Source organism: Lagopus leucura, unplaced genomic scaffold (genome assembly GCF_019238085.1).
Source record: "Lagopus leucura isolate 7727_CA_CO unplaced genomic scaffold, USGS_WTPT01 Super-Scaffold_100004, whole genome shotgun sequence".
Classification (NCBI taxonomy): domain Eukaryota; kingdom Metazoa; phylum Chordata; class Aves; order Galliformes; family Phasianidae; genus Lagopus; species Lagopus leucura.
In genome coordinates this window covers 19,313,973-19,335,314 of record NW_024962264.1, presented here as the reverse complement: position 1 = coordinate 19,335,314, position 21,342 = coordinate 19,313,973, and the positions used below count along the sequence as shown (strand labels likewise).

The window sequence follows — 21,342 nt, the reverse complement described above, 5'->3', positions numbered from 1 at the left end:
CCCGCATTTGAGACGGAAGTGCTTCCCTCTGCACTGAAGAGAGGTAAGGTTTTGCTGCAGTCCTCACTGATCTCTCACACAGGGTGCGAGTCAAGCAACCTGAGCATTTCCAAGCATGTGCTTCCTGGAAGGGTGACTGACTGCAGTGCTTGCAGAGGGTCTGACCTTGCCGGGTTGAAACCAGGGCACGTTGCCTCTTCTATGGGAAGGCAGCCTCTGGAACATGCCGGGATGTTGAAGACCTCAAGGCTGGTAGGCTCACACTGCATCAGACACGAGGAGATTCCATGTCCTTGCCTTGCAGAGGCTGCACCCATTTCTAGTTCCCCCAAATGCTCACATACACGTGCACATTACCACATTGCTGCAACAGGTTGCCCAAAGAGGCTGTGGATGCCCCATCTCTGGAGGCATTCAAGGCCAGGCTGGATGTGGCTCTGGGCAGCCTGGTCTGGTGGTTGGCGACCCTGCACATAGCAGGGGGTTGAAAATAGATTATAATCGCGGTCCTTTTTGACCCAGGCCACTCTGTGATTCTATGATCACTTTCCCCGGGGGCTCGGCAGCCCGACGACCTCCCGCAGCACGCACCGCACAGGTTCGAGGCCACGCACACAAAGCCTGTGCCTGCAGCACCCTCAGCGCCGGCCGCCAGCCCCTACAAACAGTTATTGCCGCCCGAGGTATTCCTGCAAGCTTTCTCGGTCCCCTCGGGTGCCTCCTGCGAGCTATTAATACAGCAGGCACATGCTCTGACATCGCGTTCCCCACAGCAGCCAGATAACTTTAATTTGCCCTTTAAACGTCCCGAGACCGGCGGCCCTCGCCGTGCCTCCAGAGGGAACATGGCGGCGCTGCTTCGCGCTCCCCAGCGGGGGCGGGCCCTGGGGGGTCCCAGCCAATGTGCGCGCCCCGGGGGCCGCCTCCTCCTATCGCGAGAGGCCGCGGGTTATAAGCGGGGCGGCACGGGGCTCTGGGCCATTTGGCCGGCGGGGCGCGGCGGGGGGCTGCTGGGTGGGGAGGTGTGTGGCTCGTTGGCTCTCTTCGGGTAGGGGGTGTTGGACCGGTTCCCAGCATGGGTGACCAAGCGCTCAGCTTTCTCAAGGACTTTTTGGCCGGCGGAGTCGCCGCCGCCATCTCCAAGACGGCCGTCGCCCCCATCGAGAGAGTGAAGTTGCTGCTGCAGGTGAGGAGGCGGGGGGCGCGGGGGGCTGCGGGCGGCGGAGCCCGACGGAGCTGCGCCACAGGTGGATCGGGCGCGACCCGGCGTGCCTAAATATGGGAAGGCGCTCGGCCGGCTCCGGTTTCGCGGGAGCTGCCCGGGCTCCTCGGGGAGCGGGAGCGGGGCCAGGCGGCGGGCGGGCGTTCGCTGCCCTTAGCCGGCCGGCGTGCGGGGTGACCCTGCCGCGTCCTTCTCACTGCCCTGCCCTCCCACCCTCCTCTTGCTTTTCCAGGTCCAGCACGCCAGCAAACAGATCACAGCGGAGAAACAGTACAAGGGCATCATCGACTGCGTCATCCGCATCCCCAAGGAGCAAGGCATCATCTCCTTCTGGAGGGGCAATCTAGCCAACGTCATCCGCTACTTCCCCACCCAGGCCCTCAACTTCGCCTTCAAGGACAAGTACAAGCAGATCTTCCTGGGGGGAGTGGACAGGCACAAGCAGTTCTGGCGCTACTTCGCGGGCAACCTGGCATCTGGTGGCGCGGCCGGAGCCACCTCGCTCTGCTTCGTCTACCCGCTGGATTTTGCCAGGACCCGGCTGGCGGCTGATGTGGGCAAAGGAGCAGCCGAGAGGGAGTTCACGGGGCTGGGCGACTGCATTGTCAAGATCTTCAAGTCCGATGGCTTGAGGGGCCTGTACCAGGGATTCAATGTGTCTGTCCAGGGCATCATCATCTACAGAGCAGCCTATTTTGGGGTTTATGACACAGCCAAGGGTAAGAAGCGGATGGAGTGGTGGCTGCGAGGGAAGATCCAACCAGAAAAGGCCTGCTAAGGCACCCTGCCCTACAAGGATGAGCAGGGCTGGGCTTAGTACTGCTTTGGGGGAACTAGTGCTGGAGTATGTGCATGTGTTTCTGAAATGCATTCCTGCCTTCCTCAACTTGCTGCTCCAGGCAGAAGCTGTAGGTTTGCAGTTGTAATTATTTGTTGTTTTTTTTCCTAAATGTTTATATGGGAGCTTGTCCCTCCTTGAAGCCCCCAGAGGGCTGTGCCTGAGAGCTTCTGGTCAGGGAATGTCAAGTAGTCTATAGATCACAAAATACCATAATCCTATAAACTTTTTTCACTCAGCAGCTGTTCACTGTGAAATACAAAGTGAGAAGTTGCAGGCATGCTCCTGTTGACCAGACTGAGTGACTTCTGGGTTTGGTGGGTGACTGCTCCTTCCAGAGCCATCTTTCTCATAATGCTTTCCCTTCTGTACTCACTCTTAATTTGTTCTTGGTGGCAGGTATGTTGCCTGATCCAAAGAACGTGCACATCATAGTGAGCTGGATGATTGCCCAGAGTGTCACTGCAGCAGCAGGGTTGGTTTCGTACCCTTTTGATACTGTGCGACGTAGGATGATGATGCAGTCTGGACGAAAGGGAGGTAAGAATAAGTTTGTTCCTGTGGTGTTCTGGCAGTGTTATTTCATTAAAGGATTAAAGTATTATTTCATTAGGATGCAAGGTAGTGGTGTAGTGGTGTTTAGCTTTTGTGAGGGATTTCTGTGAAAGGGCTGTTGGTTTTCCACAACCCTACAGGAAACTTCTGGTTATGTTTTAGTACACTCTGCAGTAATTTCTGGTTATCTCAGTGTGGTCATCTATGAGACTGTTTATTTTAGATTTCATATGGTGAATTAAAATGACTTTATGAACTGATTATTTCATTTGAAATTCTTATGTTTCGTTTATCCCTGCCTGTTTTTCTAAATATGAAATTGAAACAGACTTGCTGTGTAGCTCAACCTTATGACCTTCATTTGTTTCCACAGCTGATATTATGTACAAGGGCACAATTGATTGCTGGAAGAAGATAGCAAAAGATGAAGGATCCAAAGCGTTCTTCAAAGGTGCCTGGTCAAATGTGTTGAGAGGCATGGGTGGAGCTTTTGTACTAGTACTTTATGATGAAATCAAGAAGTATGTCTAAAACTTAACATCCTAATGTAGTTCAGTTGTTCTCAATTAACTTTTTAAAATAACTATTGTGATGTAATGGACAACAAAATATTTCCTAGGGAAACAGAATAAGACTTGAGTAACATCCAGTTGAGAGAGGGATGCATTTATTTAAAATCTGTTCACTACAGCACAGTTGCACTTTGTATGGAAATTCCTCCAACATTTATATTGGAAGCTATGTATATATTACACCCTTTCAAATTTCAGGTAAAGCATTTTGACTAGAGATGAGATGTAGGTGGTATACACCTAGTTTAAAATCTAATGTAAACTCAAAGTGAGAAATACCTTTTATACTAAGTAAAGTCTCTAGCTACCCATCACCATGATGATACAACATGATTTTATAAGCCATGTCATCTTCTTTGAAGTTCTTATTTTTTTAATCTGATATGTAAGCATAAATATCTGCAAACTATATAACACAACAATGGGCTGCAAGTTCCTAATTGCTGCCTTTTCACTGACAAGTTAGGCAGTTGTGGTCAAAACCAGACCATAATGACTGTTTTCAATTGTACTTTGTAGAAGGTGGAAATATTGTTAAAAATGCCCTATTCTCACAAAGCAAGAAGTTGTCTGCTCTGATGTTCAATTGAACTAAAACTGAACTCATGAAATAAATTAATATATATGAACTCTTCCTGTTGTTTTCACTGTAAATGGAACAGGTCTACCAGAACTAATGTATTTGGAGACACTCTGGGTTAATATTGGACATGTCTGTTAAGAACTTTTCATGGTTATTCACTATGGCATTTTTATAGTGGAGTATTCAGCTGAGAGGCTTCAGGCTTTACCTGTTTTATGAATAGGAGAAAAGGGACAGCAATGAGCCTCCAGATTCTGTGACTTGGCATCTAGTTCTCCCTTTCCTGTAGTTCAGATTTCTCAGATCTGTCACTTAACACGATGGTCCTTATGGGTGTGAATGCTCTGTGAAAGCAGCAACAAGGTACTAAAGTTACAGCTGGAGGCATTTCATCCACCCAAAGAATAGCAGCATTCAGGGAAAGTTGGTCTTAAAAATAATAAATTTTCAGATTACCCAAAGACGTACAGCTAACTGCTGGTTGCCCTAGTAAAGGAAGCTCCTTTGCTTAAACCACACTACTACTATAGACTTCGACAAATGCTTCATTCCTGAGCTTCTAGGGTTATTTTCTGCTCTATCTCCTGACAGATAGTGCCTCTTTAAATGTGTTTTCTGCCTGGTGGCAAATAACCAGGGTTGTAACCTATTGAAGCATAAGGTTGCGAAGAAAATCAAGGTGTTTACTGCAGTAGTCTTATAAATCATGGCCTGCATGTTGTCTTTTCTTCTTCCTCTGCATATTCCTTAGAGAAAGTATGCCAACACACTAACCATTCACCTCACCAAAGTGAGTGCATATGGCATTTAGTATCTTCTCCAAAATATTCAAAACAATGTCCAAGGTACCAAACTTTGGGGGTAATTTATGCATGAAAAAATACTAAAAGGAGAGAAAGCAGAAGAATTTCCAGAAGGGTCTAAATAAGAACAAACATCCTGGATTTTATTTAATTCTAGAAAAAAATATTCTGAAACATTGCAGAAAAGAAGGCAAAAAACAAAATGGAGTGAAGGCTGTTCAGAAGGGAAAAAAAAAAAATCATTGCAGGAAAATTCCTCTGGAGAAGAAAGTAGGTGAAATAATACATTATAAAATACAGATAAAAAATTCCTTATTTCTGCTTATATGCTCACACACACACTTTGGCATTTAACAAGCAGCACTTTCCACAAAGATACTTGGTGTATGAACTCAAAAATCATCAGTTGAATAACCACTCTCCTAAAAGCAGCACTGTTCCCTCAGCATAAAATCCAGTTCTCTGCAAAGCTGGAAAGCAGGCAGCTTTGCAGGCAGTTTTGCAGACACTTTGCTACTACAGTGAAATAAGCCCTCCGCTAGCGCCACTTCAATCCATCTGCACCTCAAAGTTATTCAGCAGAACCCTGCGCTGAAATCATCACTATTACCTTGTAACTCAAACAGAGGGAAATATCTTGAATATCTGGGAAAAGATTCTAGAAGTAGAGAAGGACAAAGCCCACCCACCACCAAACGTGTGGACTGTACCACACAACCCAGAAAGCAACCCAGTGAGGGAGGGCACTGATTTATCTTTTGGATCAAGAGGTTAGGACCTTCAGTGTGGATCTGAAAGGGAAACCTCGCTCTCTAAAGAACACAGCATACTGCAGAGAGTGGAAGGGGAAGAATTTATGTCCACAAGTAGAGTCTTCCCTACCTTTCTGCAGGTGAAAACCTGTGTTCTCAGCTCTAGGCTTGTTATGGAAGGAACAGCAGCCACCAGTTTTTAAAAACAAACAAAAGAAAACAGAAGAATTTAAGGCACGCTGAGAGGCACAGCAGAAGAAAAACCCTAAAAGACACTTGCTCAGCCCTGTTTTTCCTTTCTGGCCCTTTAAACTAGAAAAATCTCTCAATAGTATGTTCTAGTCTTGAGAAGTAGTGTGTGGGCAGAACTGAGAATTGTGAGTTTTGTCCCAAGCTCTCACCACACATAACTTATTATTACAATTTTTGCACATGATCAGAGCTTGCAACAAAAATAATGGCATCTTGGGTCTCTGTAATGAGAAGCAAGGGATCTTTAAATAACACAGTGGCAAAGATCACTGTTGGCAAATCCTGTCTCATTTGGACCAGGAGGAAACTTACCAGATGTAGAGAAGTTTACCTGAACAAGGAAATAGAACTAACATCCCAAAGACAAACCAGACCTGCATCATAAGCACTAGCAACCCCTCCTGGTACACAGAATACAAAGCTGATCTCAAACATAATCTGTCCTGGAAGATGGCTCCAGATGCAGCTCTGAATTTTTCATTCATCAGATGGAAATGACAAGGTTCATCCACTATTTTGCTCCTGACTTTGAGCAGGCAAACACCACAGATGGAGGGAGCGTACAAGGAAAAGGAGTCAAAAGGAAACTTTATTGGCTGACATGTTAGAAAGAAAAATATCAGCTATCTGTAGGGATTTATCCTGAAATTGTTTAGCTGACAAGTAGGAAAACACCCACCATACAAGACAAATGTAGCTAGCCAATGCTTATCTGAGTGAGGGGTACCAGCTGAGATGCCTCAGGATCTTCAGTAAATGCTGCAAACAATCTGGCAGAAGATAGGCTCTGGTACAGAGAAAATCCTATGAACTCCATATGAAGAATGGCCTTGCCTGATTCTTCCAACTTGTTCAAAGTCTGAGGTTCCCAGGAATTAAAATTTAAGGATGCTGCTTACACTTTCTGTTTTGAAAAAATTGGGAGGGGGAAAAAGGCAGGAGAGAACATAAAGTGACAGAATCTATTAGAATTTATTGTTATAAAAATTGAAATCAGCTAACAATGAAAACCTGTCTATATAGCTTATTTAAACCAAAAACAAAGAAATCTACCACACACCAGTGTCACTGATAAGTGCAATCTCCACTGCAGGTAAGCATTTCTCCAATTACATCCTTTGCAATTTAATATCAGATATAGAATTATGAAAAGTCACTGTACTAGCAACCATTCCATGTTACTCATTTTCTTACAGTTTACAAAAATGACAAAAAATGGACAGTATTTCATACTGAAGTTAAATAAAATGAAGTTATTAAAAGTAATCCATTTTGGAAGCTCCTTTCCAGAAGAGAATTATCATGTGAACATTCAGAAGTATTGAACTGTGACCTTGATACTCACATTCAAGGACAGAAGTCTTCAAATGGTGAATAATTTTAACTAGCACAATATTATAAATAAACACAGCAGCTCTATGCAAAAGAATGCCTTATACTCCTTATCAACACATAATAATTGTAATAAAATCTGTTTGCCACAATGCTGCTTCAAGATAAAAGTTTAAATATTGCCAAACAGCTAAATGTGATCTGCAGGTCACGAGGAGCAGAAGCTCTGCCAAACTACCATACAGGACCCAGCAAAAAGTTTGTTACTATGCAGAATACTTGAGAGCATAGACCCTTGTGCAAGCATGAGTAAAGAATAGTAAGTTTGCTTTTTTTTTTTTTGTAAGGCCAAGACAACACTACCAAATACAGCTTTTTTGCTTACACGCAATACAAAGATTTTCTGTACCTCTCCCACGAAGACGTTGGGAAAGCAAGCAGGATTCCTAACAACAGCTACAGACAGCAGCATCGCAATTTATGCTTTTCATAAGACTGCAGCCCAACAAAACAAGCGCACTCTAAGCTTGCCTTCACAGACAGAAATGAAGCATGGCACCTACTACACTTGCCAACTACATTAAGTTTTGACAACCACATTAAATTTTGCTCCCCTTATAAATGGACATAATACTGAAGCCTGTCTATTGGACACTACTATAAACATTTGGTGTGAACCTAACATTGTAAAAATGGGCTACAAAGCATAAGATTTTATTTTGAATCTCTTTTTTTTAATCTTGGTAAATAGTTGCCCTCATAAGCAAATGTTGAAAATTTCTTTCAGCTCAAGCTTTATCTCCCACTTACAGGTAAGGATATACAAAAGCACAGCCATGAAATGATTCCTTTGCTTTCTATTCTCTAGCCTGGGAAGAATCTAAAACTTATTTAGAGTAAATCTGGAACTGTTGTTCACTTCAAACTTCAGTCTCTGGTGTTGAAAGAGCATCGTATGCTTCTTCCCTTTGCAAAGGTCCCAGTGTAACTTCCAAAATCATTTTAAGTATCAAAGAGAGACAGCCTTGCATACAAAATGAATCTCATCACTTTGAGCCATCTATAATCATGGCAGAGTAACACCTTCTGCAATATCTGTATTCTAGCTTTTTACCTCTTTATGCTGCTATAAAAGGAAGATTCTTTCAAAGAGACATCTGAACATGACCTAAACATTCAGAAGACTTACCTAAAGCCAGGATGAGAAGTACCAGACTAGGAATTAAGTTCTAGAGTACAGCAATTCTGTCCTCCCATGTCACAGACACAAATTCCACTTACATACCACATATTTAAATGCTTCTCTTTCATAAATACTCCCTCTCATAGAAAACACTGACTGATGCAAGAGCATATGCATGAAACCATTTAATAAGCCATTAGTTTACTATGCATTTAAATCATTAAACAATGGAGAATATTTTCCACACATGCACTTGCTGAAAATAGAAACCCAATAGAACATTGCAAATTGTGAAGCAAAGCATGCACTTACAAACAAGCAGCATGAACATTAGTGGATTTAGGTCTCTGTGATGCCCCAGTAGGTGAAACTGACATAAGCTTTTCCTTCTTCTGCCTCATTGTGCTTGATGCAGTGTATGTTCTTGAAGGGACTCCTATTAACACATACACAAAGAGGTATTAATGCTAATGCTAGGCATGTCAGAAAGCTTAATGCTACATTACATTACTATATTCATTATCATAATTTCCCAAACAAAATATAAAAAAATCCACACAATCATTCTAAATTGAATACAGAGCTAAAACATTGTGAGTCACTTATACACAGTCAGAACAAAAAATACTGAGTGTATGCCACAGTGCAATGGTTCTCTGTACATGGATCACTGGAGATAAATGACCCACTTCCAAATATTACACATACTACTTCCAGAGAAGCAAAGCTACCACTAGTAGATTTACACTTTCTAAAAAAGAGCTAGAGCTTCCTCCCCCTGCTTAGTCCTTTCTATAGGAAGTACTGACAAATTGAAAAATATTTACGATGATTTTTTTTTTTTAAACCTTCTTGGCAAAGATTCTTAACAAAACCATTTATTAGAAATTTAGGAAGGTAAATAAACAATTCAGAGATTGACCATACTTTCGGCGTGCTTAACAAATTCAGTTTAGTGATCGAACGCAAGAACCTGCAGTTTCAGAGTACTCACGAGACAGACCATGCTGCCTGGAAAGAGAACTTTCTTCTCTTGCAGACGGTGAAGCACTTGCATAGCTCACATAACGCTGATAGTCCCACAGTTGTTCGGAACGCTTCATTCCAGGTGTTGGCTTCACTGCTGTCAGTCTCTTCAGTAAAGCCTTGATATCAAAGAAAAACATCAAGAGAAAGAATGAACAAGAAACTATAAAACAAGCATTCAGAGACTTCTATCTATTTTAAATGGAAAAAAATAAGCCCACCAATGTTTGGTATTTTCCAACATGAACAACTTTACTGCTGACTAGTACATACTATCCCAAACAGATGGCAGCAGAGGGGCACTCTGACAGAATGGTCTGTTGACAGGGAAGCGTGGATGAAGCAAAGGTGTATCATTGAATTCCTCCTCCATGCAGAAAAAAAATGGCACCTGGGGACATTCATCAATACTGGCTGAACATTGCTAGAGACCAAATAGTGGATGTAAGCACAGCGAGGGCGTGAGTGGTGCATTTCAGCAGAGACAGTACCTTTGCTGGTTAAGATTGCTGTTTGTGCAGCATGCAGGCTCTTGTTCATTGCTGATGCAAATACAGAGCTAGTGGTGGTGACTGTGGTGAAAATGTGTTCTGTAGCCGAGAACAGGCTTGATTAAATCATTTACTGTGCTCCTGGTATCTGCTGTTGTTCCCGAGGAAATAAGTAGGTGTTACTTTCAGAGCAGCCCTCATAGATGCGGCCCTAGACAATCCCTCGTCACTCAATGAGGCCCAGGGAAGCCACAAGGCCAGACACCTACACTCCAGTATCCCTAGAGAGAACTACTGACCTCAATTCTGTGAAACTAAAAAGGAAAGCACAGTGTTGGATTTTTTTATTTTTTTTCTTCACTTTGGCCTTCATGAATGTCTTCCCATAACACTTTTAGTAATAATTTCAACTATGATCTCTTATAGACATTATTTCCATTATTTCCTCTTACTGAGATCAACCCTGACAATTACATAGCAAGCATTACATCACAACAGCTACCTACATAATATTTCTAAAGATATATCCATTTTCCTCAAACTTCATTATCACTTTTGCTTGAAATTCTTAAACCAATGCATCTCACTTTCCACCATCTTTCTAAGAAAAGAACCTTACAGTATGACAAATTTGGAAGGACTCTGCTACATACAACTTCCAATTAACAAGTTCATATTTTTAATATATTTAGCTTCCAATACCTGCTTTTAAAAGATTATTTAAAAGATCATTTGCATTCTCTGCTAACTAATTTAATTTGTGACAACACCATTGGTCAGAGTTATAACACATCCTATCAATGAGAAACAATGCAAACTGCAATTGCACAAATCTCCAAAGGACAAATGATACCACTATTAATAAGGATGCATTATCTAAATGCTTACTTACATGGTAGACATCAAGAACCCACATAGCTATTAAACTGCACTCTATATGAAGTGATTATCTCCTCCCACTGCTCCCCTCTTTTCTCCCACCATCTACTCATAGGTTCTGTTTAGGGCTTGGTTACTGTTGGTGTTTTTTTTTTTTTTTTTTTTTTTTTTTGTTTGCTTATTTCTGTTTTGTTAAAATGGTATTTTCATTGCTTTAGAAGAAAAAAGTCACAGAAAGCAATTTGGGAAACTGCATGGTATTCATGTGATGTTAGCTGCCACTGACCAGCTGTAATGGGAATGTACAAACTACCAAGAGTTTATACACAGGACTGAAAACCTGCACAGTGTGCAGGAGAGAAAGGACAAGCCATTTTGGCTCAGGCATAATATGTCACAAGTTCCTGCATCAAGTGCCAGCCAGTTCACTCTCAAGTGGAAATACCTAAGTAAGCAGAAGTCAAAGGAAGGACTCCAGCTAGAAATAGCTCTTCACTAAAGTCCGTTACAGAACACAAAATGGTAGACGTCTCTAAATGTTACATCCAACAATTTACATGCAAGTTCACCACCATCTTTTAACACAACTACATGCATATGGGTTTGCAAAGAACACTTATCTTCTGTGTTATAAATGGATGCTCTCATCATAAATAGGTAAATAGTAGAAGCAACTTTCTCTTCCCTGTGAAAGTCATTTCAAGTCCGCACTCTACCCCTTACAGCCCCAGAATTTGCATATCTTAACACTGCAATAATTTCAAGCTTGATTCTGAACACATGAATTTGAATATACCCGCTTAATCACAGTTTAAATACAATCTGCTTTTACTATTAGGTCTGTATTTTAAAAAGCATCTAAGCCCACATTACTAAAAGCAAAGACAGACTACTGCCAGTATGAAAAGATTGTTTTTTGAAGAGGTTAAGACTGGACATCATACAATCCTTACCTACAGAAAGAGCAGATTGTGTAGTGCTAGAGTGACTCCATCTCTGTTTTAAGAAAAGCTTCCGTAGAGCTAGAAAATAGCTCTCATGGTACCCCTACCCTCTGGTGAGCACTGTACCAAGGACATGTAACTTACATGCTACTTGTGGTCTTGAATCCTGCAGTTTGACACAGCCTTCTTCATACAGATGTGCACTCATCAACACACTAAACTGTCAGACTTGATCTGGTTATGTCTGTCATATATCTAATCCAATTCTTATGTTTTTCTACTAACAAGCCTATTGTCTTGTGTACCAGGGAACTACCTTCTACAAATAATGTTCTTTTTCAATTACCCATTTAAACCTGCTAATTCTTCCCCTACATTCTCCTTAAAAGAACATTTTCAGAAATGGATTAAAGAACATTGGCACTTTCCTTGTTCTGAAGTGCTAAATCTCTGTAGTCTTAATCCTGAACTACTGAAGTAATAGAAATTGTCATTGACCTTAAGAAGCAAAGAATCAAATCACACTAAGTAATCCAGGTGCTTAGAGATAGACATGTTCTTAATGGGATTTACAGAGAAAACTGAATAACAAACATAAACGCAGCAATCTATCAGTTGCTCTTAATAGTAGCTGCTCAGAGCGTCTGATTCAAGCTCAGTAAGATTGCACAACCATTCAGAAAGTCAACTATTTTCACTACTGTTTTCTCCTCTGTCATGAAAAGGGATCTAACAACGTCACTGACAACTTCCTAGCTTGGAGAAAAGCCTTCCAAGGTAAAAGATGCTACTTTTTCTTGTTTTACTTAGCTTTTTAAACATATGAAGGCTTCAGTTTTCACCACCTTTGAATTGTAGCCAGCTGACTAGTGTGCCTTGACAGCTGTTCAGATTTATTTATATTATGCCTCCTCTAATGTCACTCACTAGCAAACACACTGTCCCTATGCAGAGCCCAGGTGGGGGAGGGTGAAGCAGATATAACAGTGCATTCAGGGACAGCTTCTTGTTCTTGACAAGAGGGTTTGCAAGTTCCTTCAACTGCCAGGTACGTTTCTTAGCTCTAACTTCACAAACTTTTAACATCAGAAACCTCTTTAAGTTTTCAGTCTACAGAAAAGTACTTCTAACCAAAATGCCATGTTGATCTGGAGCTGGCATCCACAGAAAGCAAGCTAGGAGAATACAAAAGATGGGAAAAAACCACCAAACTCAGCAGTGTGCTAAATAACCAAACCAACCTGGTAATTAGGGAGTCTTTATCTTACCCAGACCTAAGATAGAGGCCTGGGTAAGGAATCAGCACGAAGAGCCTACAGTCTCAGAACACAGAGTTGCACTACATGTACACTCTACAGCAGTCTATTTTAGCCAGGTGCATCTGCATACCAATCTCACATCTGAATAGCTTCTGTATTCCAGTATTTCTGACCTCTTAAGACGATGGTTTCCTACAGCTCTTCCAGAAAGAGAACAGTAAGGCAAAGCAACCTCAAAATTCTTCCTACAATCACATTAAGTACGTGACATCTAAGGTGTGGTGCTCTCAGATATGAAAATGGTCCCTGGGAAAGGGATGGAAAGAAGGCAGAAGCAGCACAGAATTCATGAGGAAGGCATGAAGTGCGTGGGCACAACCAGTGTGTGCTCATGTCCTCCTAGTCTCGTTTCCACACCAAGAAGTGGTATCCTCTGCAGCATGATGTGGACATCACAGGAGCTGCAGTGCAGCACTAGACTAAAGGCTGTGGCCCAAACTAAACTTATTGTGTGTTCTTTGCATGTGGTGACAGCCAGAGACACTCACTCCCCTGCCCATTCTCCCCCTCTGAATATCTCAACCCATCAGCATTCTTGAATCAACTGGAGATAAATGCACATATTACAGCCACTGCAAAGTGTTTTTTTCCTCTTCCAGGGAAGCTCAGATTAGCCAGCAAGACGAAAGCAGCTCAAGGTGCAGGAGAAAGGAAGCAGTTTGGCTGGAGGATTTGTGCACTGGTAGAGGCCACGATGCCCAGACAAAATAGGAGGAAAAAACTCTAGTGACACCTGCAGCATTGGGGTCTGCGGAGCCAAGCACATGGAAAAGGAAGCCAGCCCCTACAGGGAAACAGGGTAAGCTAGTTTTCTGTGTGGGAGGCTGACTATACTAGAGCTGGATCAGTTATACTAGATCAGCTGTATCCGGTGGGACACAGAGTACATTTCAGGAGAGTACAACATAAGTGAATGAATGACACTGACTGTTACGTGCAGTGAGGTGTAACAGCATGGGTCAGAAGAATTCACAGGGATGCACAGAAAGGCCAAATGCCACAGCAAAAGAGAACATCCTCACTGCCCTTGATCTAGGGCTGGGAATTGCCGTCCCAGACCTGCTAAGATTTTCCACTCAGTTTCCACTGAAACCCTATAGGTCACCTGTCCACAAGGAACTTGGATGAACAAAGATGACCTAAGTGAGCTAACCTGCTAGCACGCTTAAATCCTAGTCTGAGAAAACAAACCAACTATTCAACAACGAAAAAAAGCAGATACAAATTACTTACGTCTAAGTTTAGATAAAGCAATGGAGGAATTATGCATGGGAACTGTTGAATCACAGCCTGAACCTCTGATTGATCACCTGAGACAAGAAATGAGTCAGCCATGGGATCAAAGCTGAAGACAATTCACCTGTGTGACTGGAAGGTGTGGAGCCTGGCTGCACCTCTCCTAGACCCCATTTAAAAGGTGACTACCATTAGAAAGGATCTCTCCCTGGAGATCACTCCTCTTGGAGTCTTTTTCTGCGAGCCCAGGACACAAGTAAGCTTTTCCATTCATTTCCAATTAGCCTTCTCTAACATCATAATGTTTCCAGCTACATGCTCTCTAAAGACCTGCCTAACTTCTCTGTATACCTGTCAATTATACACCTGTATACTCACTGATTATACAGATGTAGTGGCTGAAAATCTGACCTTAAAAGGCCTATAAATATTTACATTGATATACTATACAGATTGCGTACCACACAGACCACTAAAAGTCAAAACAGGACATGTAGTTTTCAGCCTCTGAAGCTCAGTTTTACACTTTTACTGGCAGAAATTGAGATAAGCATATAACAGTGGAGAGACCAAGCACACATGGGAAAAGAGTAACCCGTCAGTCACACTTCAATCCATTTCCATTCGAGTGAAGCACTGACCATACCTTCGGAAAAGGCAACAGTTTGCTTAATCAACAGCGTCATCTACTGGTGAAAGCCAGTACGAGCTGCCCTCCTGTACATACATACAGAGAAAAGCAGAGAGCTACAAGTATGGAAAGCAATGGATGGATAGTTATGATTCAGAAAAAAGTGGCTGTATCCTGTTTCAAATGTAAAGGGTTTGATGCTGTCATATCCATTGCTTTATATTCTGCAAGCTTGTTCCTGAAAAAAAAAATCAGTAATTGTAATGCATAAAGTAGGACAAACATTTTGACTGCTATGCAAAATTGTGACTATGGAAAAGAAAATTACCCTTAAATTGAATAGCATTAAAAAGTAGGGCACACTAAGTAAAATGTATTTTCATCTGAAAATAAAGCATAATTTACAATTATACAAACAGCATAGTTGTGGAAATTCATTGCAGACTTAGTGCAGTGAAATCTGAAGTGCTGCCTAATCAGTTTTTAAGTATTTAGCAGTGATTCGTTAATAATAAACAGTCCTTAATTTACCGATCCAAAGCAGTCCTCAAAACTCACCAGGTTTTCTTTTTCAATCCTCTGCTGCTCTTTTTGCCTGTTGATGGCACTGTGGTACACTTGAAGAGACGGAGAAGCCGACTTCTTCAGCACGTTGGTTCTGCTTCCCGGTGTCGCACACAGCCGGGCCAGTTCATGGAGCAGCCTCTGGTTTTCCTGATCAATTCGTCTAACTTCTTCATTTGTGAAAGAATAATTTTTCCTTGTTCCTCTAGATGGACGAATGACACCCAGTTTTTGTTGTCGTTTATCCCTCAACTCCAGAGCGGTTTTTAAATCAGAGCAATACTTAACTTCTTCATTGGCGGAAAACTTCTCCCTTGTTCTTCCAGATGTATGACCTACAGTTAGTTTTCGCTGCTCTTCATTCTTCAACCGTAGAGCAGCTTTAAAATGGCAGAAATAAAAGTAGATTTTTTTAAAAAAAAGGATGAATGCAAATGTTACATTCTGTTAGGGTTTTTTTTTTTTTTTTTCCAGGCATGAAACACTAAAGTACCTTTTTCCTCCCCCATCTGAATTTCAGATCCATGTATTTTGCAATTTTTCAGAACTGAATGCTTTCTTCTGTACATTAATATTAGACAAGATTCACTGCAAAAATCGAGTCCAAGGTTGGCTGGATACATCCTTCTCACTAGGCACTTCCTCCTCATTTACAGGAGTTTAGAGGAGCTGAATGGATACTACGAGCAACCAAACACACTGCAATAGGATCAGCAACACTCACATGTTGTACAGTGACTGAGTCAGACGTAGTTGTCATTTAGGAATGAAGATGTCAATCAGCATACTGTGCATGAGCATTTCTTCTAAATGGCCAGTACTCCTGATACCCCTTTCAATGTGATCACCTCAATCTCTACCTTCACCATCATGCACTGATGCAACGCACACAAAATTCTATCCTCAGATATTTACTGAGTTCAACAGGACCAGCCATCAGCAGAGGCATTTATCTATATACGCTAATGGGCTACTGGTACAAAGCACTGAAGTAACAATGCATGCAATCATAATCACCATAGAGGTTATCATTTATCTTATGCTGGTATCGGTAGCACAAGACAAAAAAAAACACTATTGAAATATTTCAACTGATTATATTCCAGAACTGATGCAAGCAAGTACTGCCACTTTTAAAGGAGTTAGAATTCTAAATTGAAGTAGCTCATGAATTCTGGAATCTATCTGGAAATCGGTGACTTTGCCCCATCAGCATGCAGGCTAATGTATGCAAAAACTGCCCTTAGGCAACTGTAACCACAAAGCCATTTGCAATAGCAAATGTTGCTTTATTAGTTTGTCAAGGAAGATGCAAATCACTTCAAAGCCAAAAGAATGCAAAACAGTGCAGATCACGTGTGCCAACCAACAGGTTAATAAAGCATGTCTCTTGATAAGCACTTGTACAATTTAGTAAGTTATTCTCAAGAGCAAACTAGTGCTCCTACCAAAGCCATTTAGGAGACAAACCTGGGATAAGAATCACATCTGGATAAACCTACAAAGGATAGAAAGAAATGCATGGAAAATAACTAGTAGCACACTGTTCACAGGGTAACATCAAGCCATCATATACTTAAGGATTCCTTTTTTCTTATGAGAAAACACAAAACTAGCACTGCAGAACATAAGCTGGAAAAAGTAACTTGTAATAAATAACTCTGGACAGTTGTACATTTCACATGGAGCCACATTGTATAATTTTATCATGAAGCTGTGAGACATAGTATCACCTTTTGCCTTATAGCCATTGCATCTCATGAGTTGATGAAGACCACACACCATACGCGAGTGGAAGGCAGGCTATGGCAAAGAAGAGTTCTCTCAACTGTTTAGCTCAAGTCCTGACCTGGTTTTGTGCCCCTAATGCTACTGAATCATATAATGGCCTGGGTTGAAAAAAATCACAAGGATCACTTAGTTTCAGCTCCCCTGCTCTATGTGCAGGGTCACCAACCAGCAGACCAGGCTGCCCAGAGCCACATCCAGCCTGGCCTTGAATGCCTCCAGGGATGGGGCATCCACAGCCTCCTTGGGCAACCTGTTCCAGTACGTCACCACCCTGTGTTGAAGAACTTCCTCCTAACATCTAACCTAAGCCTCCCCTGTCTCAGTTTGAAATCATTCCCTCTTGTCCTATCACTATCCACCGTTATAAGCAGGAAGGCTGTTTATATGCTCCCTTCAAGTACTGGAAGGCTGCAATGAGGTTTCCCCAGAGCCTTCTCTTCTCCTAGCTAAACAATCCCAGTCTATCTATTGGTTATGCAATCTCTTGCATTTATGCCTCTGAATAACATCCAGTGAAAAATCACAAAGAGTGACCATATCATATGCCACAACTCAAAAGAAACAAATGAAAATGAACTACTACAACCACCACCAAAGCTCTGCTGTGAAATTGCTTGATGACATCTGAGCAGATGACTGCCAAAACCCAATAAACTCTTGGTAAGTCATTGGGTTACAGAAGACTCACATATTTCCTACCTGAATTTCAGACATGTACAACAGCAAGTTTTCCTCAAGAGGACATGGCACAGAGATTAATCTCAAAGTCTCAAAGAGCTCCTCTCTACTTCCTTCAGTTCCTCAACAGATTTTTGTATTACTAACCTTCCGAGGAAGAGAAGCAACAGAACGCATAACTTCCTGAGAGAGAATCACAAGTATTACAGGGCAAGTGCTTGTTCCTATCAAAACAAGGAAAATACCAAGGACATCCATAAAGTCACTGCTTCTTGAACCACAATCAAATTAGTCATAGCAGCAATCTAAGAAAGTAGCAGAAATAAAAGCACATAAGACTCGCCAAAATAGTAGGTGACACAGCTTCTGTGGTCAGTCACTATCACCACTTCTAGCAGCAGTACTCAAGCTGTGACAGCAATGAGGCTTCCAACCCTGTACCTTCTAATCCGCAGCAATAGCTTATTCCCAAAGCTACCTAGCTGAAAACCTGTTCAAGCTGCACTACTATAAAACACTATTTACACTGCCAAATGTCCTTTCTCCCTCCACAATTACTGTGACACAAAATTATACAACAGCAGGTATGCATACCCAAATGTATTAAACATGCTCCCAATTTCATGGCAATAAAAACACTTTCACAGTAAAGGTGGCAGGTGCCCAAGCAAAGTCTACAGAAACCAACAGAAGCACAGACAATTCATCATCAATAAAAAAAAGTGTCATGATTCCACAAAAGTAGTAAACATGTTTACTCTAAATGCTCTTAAGTACTTCAGGTACAGTTACTGTATTTGAGTTTCAAAGTTATTTGAACAATTTAGAATCAAGCACTCCAAGTTAGAAGGGATCTTAATTATGCATGGAGTCATAGAATCATAGTTTGGGTTGGAAGGGACCAAGGATCAAGTTCCAATCCCCTGCCATGGGAGAGTCCAACCATTTTGTTGCTAATTAATCCCAACACCTAAGTATTTTTGTAATTTGACTGTTTCTGCAGTGGCCAGTGACAACATGAGGCAAGTGAAGTTTCAAGTTATTTGAAGTTGTGAAGAGTTTGTGATTCGTCCTTTCCCTTAAATCTTGGAACTGTTCATCTGTGCCTTCATACTCCACCAATGAATAATGTAATTTAAACAGATCCCTACTCAGTACTTTACTGCTTCTGAACCATAAATCAATTATTTGGGAGAGAGAAGAAAACAAACAGTAGCATTTTGCATAAAGCACGGAGTTCTACTTCTCAATTACAGGTAAACAGTAAAAAAGAAACTTCCCTGTAGTATTCATGGGATTTCTAGGAAAGCTGGTTTCCATGGAGACACCTGACTCCCTTTCAAGCAATAAACAAGCTGTTTACTGCTTTCAATTTGTGAGCATTTAAATGACCTTGAAGATTAAAACCAGCCAAACCTTACATAAAATTCAAATGACAATTAGCAAGTCAAATGCATTAGGACAGGATGATACAGCTGCCAGAGTGGCACTGAGGCTGAACTTAAACCATGCACATTTCACTCCTGCAGATCCAGAGGGAAAAGTGCAATAAGTTGCTTCAGTGCTTAAATCACCAGGCAAACTCAGGAGTGTTTTATGCAGCTCTGCCATCACAAATGGCAAATCTGAAAAACACAAAAGGATTAAATCAATTCCTCAGAAGTGTCTGTTCATCCAAATCTTGTAGCACTCCTATACTATACTTCCTTGAATATCCACTATTTTATGCTAGATTTTTTTTAAAGGATTTTACAGAATGCCTCATTTGTTATTTGTTGAAGAAAAGGAAAGTGATTTTTTTGAGTATAAATTTTCCTCTTTAAAGCTGTACACTTTAAACTAAGGAGATATTTTTTAATGTCATAAGGAAGATAAAAGATACTGTGCAGGAACAATTTTAATTTTTTCCAAAATTACACATTTGTGATGTTAGCATAGACTGGACTGCTTCACAATCATTAACATCTTCAGCAGGTTTTGAAGCTCTAGATATAAGAAGCCAATATTTGCTTTTCTCAATGCAAGTAGGTAGATGTGTGTATACATGCATACTATTTTATATTCACAGTTCAAATTAAGAACATACAAAAACTTAGTGAGAAAGCTATTTATGTTTAGCCCAGCCATAAACTTCAGGGGTTGATGTATAATTTAAGTACTTCAGATATTGTTCAACACATTGTACAAATGCATAAGCTCAGCACGAATGAGCAAATGGGAACGACATCCCTGAGAAAATTTCAGTTATTAACAAAATATTTGCCTAATTGACAAATTATAGCTAAAAAGTTAAAGCAGTTCAGTTGAAACTTCTGTCTAATTTTCTACAATAACTTTATTCAGAAACACAGGGCTTTTATTTTCATAGTAATGATACTGACATGACAGTGGTTTTCATCAAGTGATTTTCTATGCTTTTTTATGACTAAATCTGAGGCAGAGAAAAGGCCAAAAAGGTTCATCAGAGAGCATACAAGTCAGAGAGAGCATCAAGCAGTTCAAGTCCTCAGTCTGCAGCTCAATGTCCTACTTAAACCAACACACCACTCCCTCAGGTTAATAATAGCTAATACCATGGATTTACAGACTAATTCACACAGACACTTCTGTGAAATAAGCAGGTATCAACCTCATTTTACAAAGAAGGAAATACAAACTACTAAATTCTTTAGTGCTCTGAATACCCTGGGCAATCCCAATCCCACTATTATCAGATTCACAGTCAACGTAAATTCAGATAAGGTGATACATAACATTTTTGGCACACCATTGAATTCTGAACCATGGAAACCAAAGGTTTGTCTAAAACCAGGGAGTAAGTCCTCAGTATAATGGAATGAAAATGGAAGGATATTTAGTTTTGTTTTTTTTTTTTGCCTAACCCAGCTCATCAACTGCACAACCTCAAGTCCTTAGAATAACACAGGACATTGGATCAAGAAATAGAATCTAATAAAACAATAGCAGGAATAGAAATTTGAAGATTTTCCTATCTTTTTAACATGTAGCTTCCAGTAAGCATTTCCAGCAACAAGTTTTTGCTAATTTCTGCATTGTTCATATTTCATTCTCTCCTTCCATGTTCAGGTTGCACAGAAGCCCACAGAAGAGACAATAGAATTGTTACCAGTTCTGAAAGAAAAAGCCCCAAAAAACTATTCCAGCACATTTTTATTAAATTAAATTACTCTTCTAAAATACCTCAAATGAATTATATTTCACATTTTATGAACTACCTCCCTGCTTACTAACCTGACTGCTGTTCTAAAGCAAAACTTGCCATTAGGACATGGTGCACCTTTAACAGATTACTACCCTTTCTTTGTGCTTACAAGTCTTTTCTAGAAGAGGAGATTCAGATCTTCCAAGTGCTCATGTTACCAATGCATAGAGTTCTATGAAATAAATTGCTGCATACTCCTAGACACAATGCAGTAACAGATTACACTGAAATCCTGCAAATTTCAGGGACCTTGAGAAATGATACTCACATGGTGCTACAAATGCTTAGGCCCAGCTGTAATTTGACAAAAAATGAACTAAATTGTTTTATCAGTGTACACCACTGAATTTTACACTTTAAAAACAAGAAATCCTGATGATCATTGAAATACTGACTCAGGGACACAGAATTGGCTGACACGGTTGTCACTTGAAACAATGCCCATGTCTTTTCAGTTCTGATAAACAT

The 21,342-nt window shown here is 41.0% G+C and overlaps 2 protein-coding genes and 1 long non-coding RNA gene across 7 annotated transcripts in view; 1 reads left to right on the top strand and 2 right to left on the bottom strand.

The window, feature by feature from the left end:
• LOC122179997 overlaps window positions 1-695 on the bottom strand; it is a 33,226-nt gene extending 32,531 nt beyond the window's left edge. Inside the window, exon 1 of the long non-coding RNA XR_006178884.1 lies at window positions 166-695. This is a non-coding gene — a long non-coding RNA (uncharacterized LOC122179997). The remainder of the gene's footprint in view (window positions 1-165) is intronic.
• Window positions 696-1,005: 310 nt separating this feature from the next.
• SLC25A4 (solute carrier family 25 member 4) lies at window positions 1,006-3,816 on the top strand. Its single transcript, XM_042870683.1, has 4 exons — window positions 1,006-1,186; window positions 1,455-1,941; window positions 2,460-2,600; window positions 2,989-3,816. The coding sequence occupies exons 1-4, from the start codon at window positions 1,076-1,078 to the stop codon at window positions 3,144-3,146; spliced, it is 897 nt and encodes a 298-aa protein (XP_042726617.1). The 5' UTR covers window positions 1,006-1,075; the 3' UTR covers window positions 3,147-3,816.
• Window positions 3,817-6,147: 2,331 nt separating this feature from the next.
• CFAP97 (cilia and flagella associated protein 97) overlaps window positions 6,148-21,342 on the bottom strand; it is a 20,175-nt gene continuing 4,980 nt past the window's right edge. For 3 of the 5 annotated variants that reach the window (XM_042870679.1, XM_042870678.1, XM_042870680.1), the window contains exons 4-8: window positions 16,653-16,680; window positions 15,676-15,770; window positions 15,177-15,562; window positions 9,087-9,237; window positions 6,148-8,528 (exon numbers count right to left, since the gene is read on the bottom strand). In XM_042870679.1, coding sequence (XP_042726613.1) covers window positions 8,401-8,528; window positions 9,087-9,237; window positions 15,177-15,562; window positions 15,676-15,770; window positions 16,653-16,680 — 788 coding nt within the window. In that variant the 3' untranslated portion in view covers window positions 6,148-8,400. Of the gene's footprint in view, window positions 8,529-9,086; window positions 9,238-15,176; window positions 15,563-15,675; window positions 15,771-16,652; window positions 16,681-17,798; window positions 17,876-21,342 lie in introns of all 5 variants that reach the window. The other 2 variants (XM_042870681.1, XM_042870682.1) reach the window with 2 other exon arrangements.

Coding starts and splice junctions, on each gene's coding strand:
- SLC25A4 (XM_042870683.1), top strand. CDS start 1,076: ATGGGTGACCAAGCGCTCAGCTTTCTCAAGGACTTTTTGGCCGGCGGA. Junction 1,942..2,459: donor GGTTTATGACACAGCCAAGG/GTAAGAAGCGGA, acceptor TCTTGGTGGCAG/GTATGTTGCCTGATCCAAAG. Junction 2,601..2,988: donor GCAGTCTGGACGAAAGGGAG/GTAAGAATAAGT, acceptor TTGTTTCCACAG/CTGATATTATGTACAAGGGC.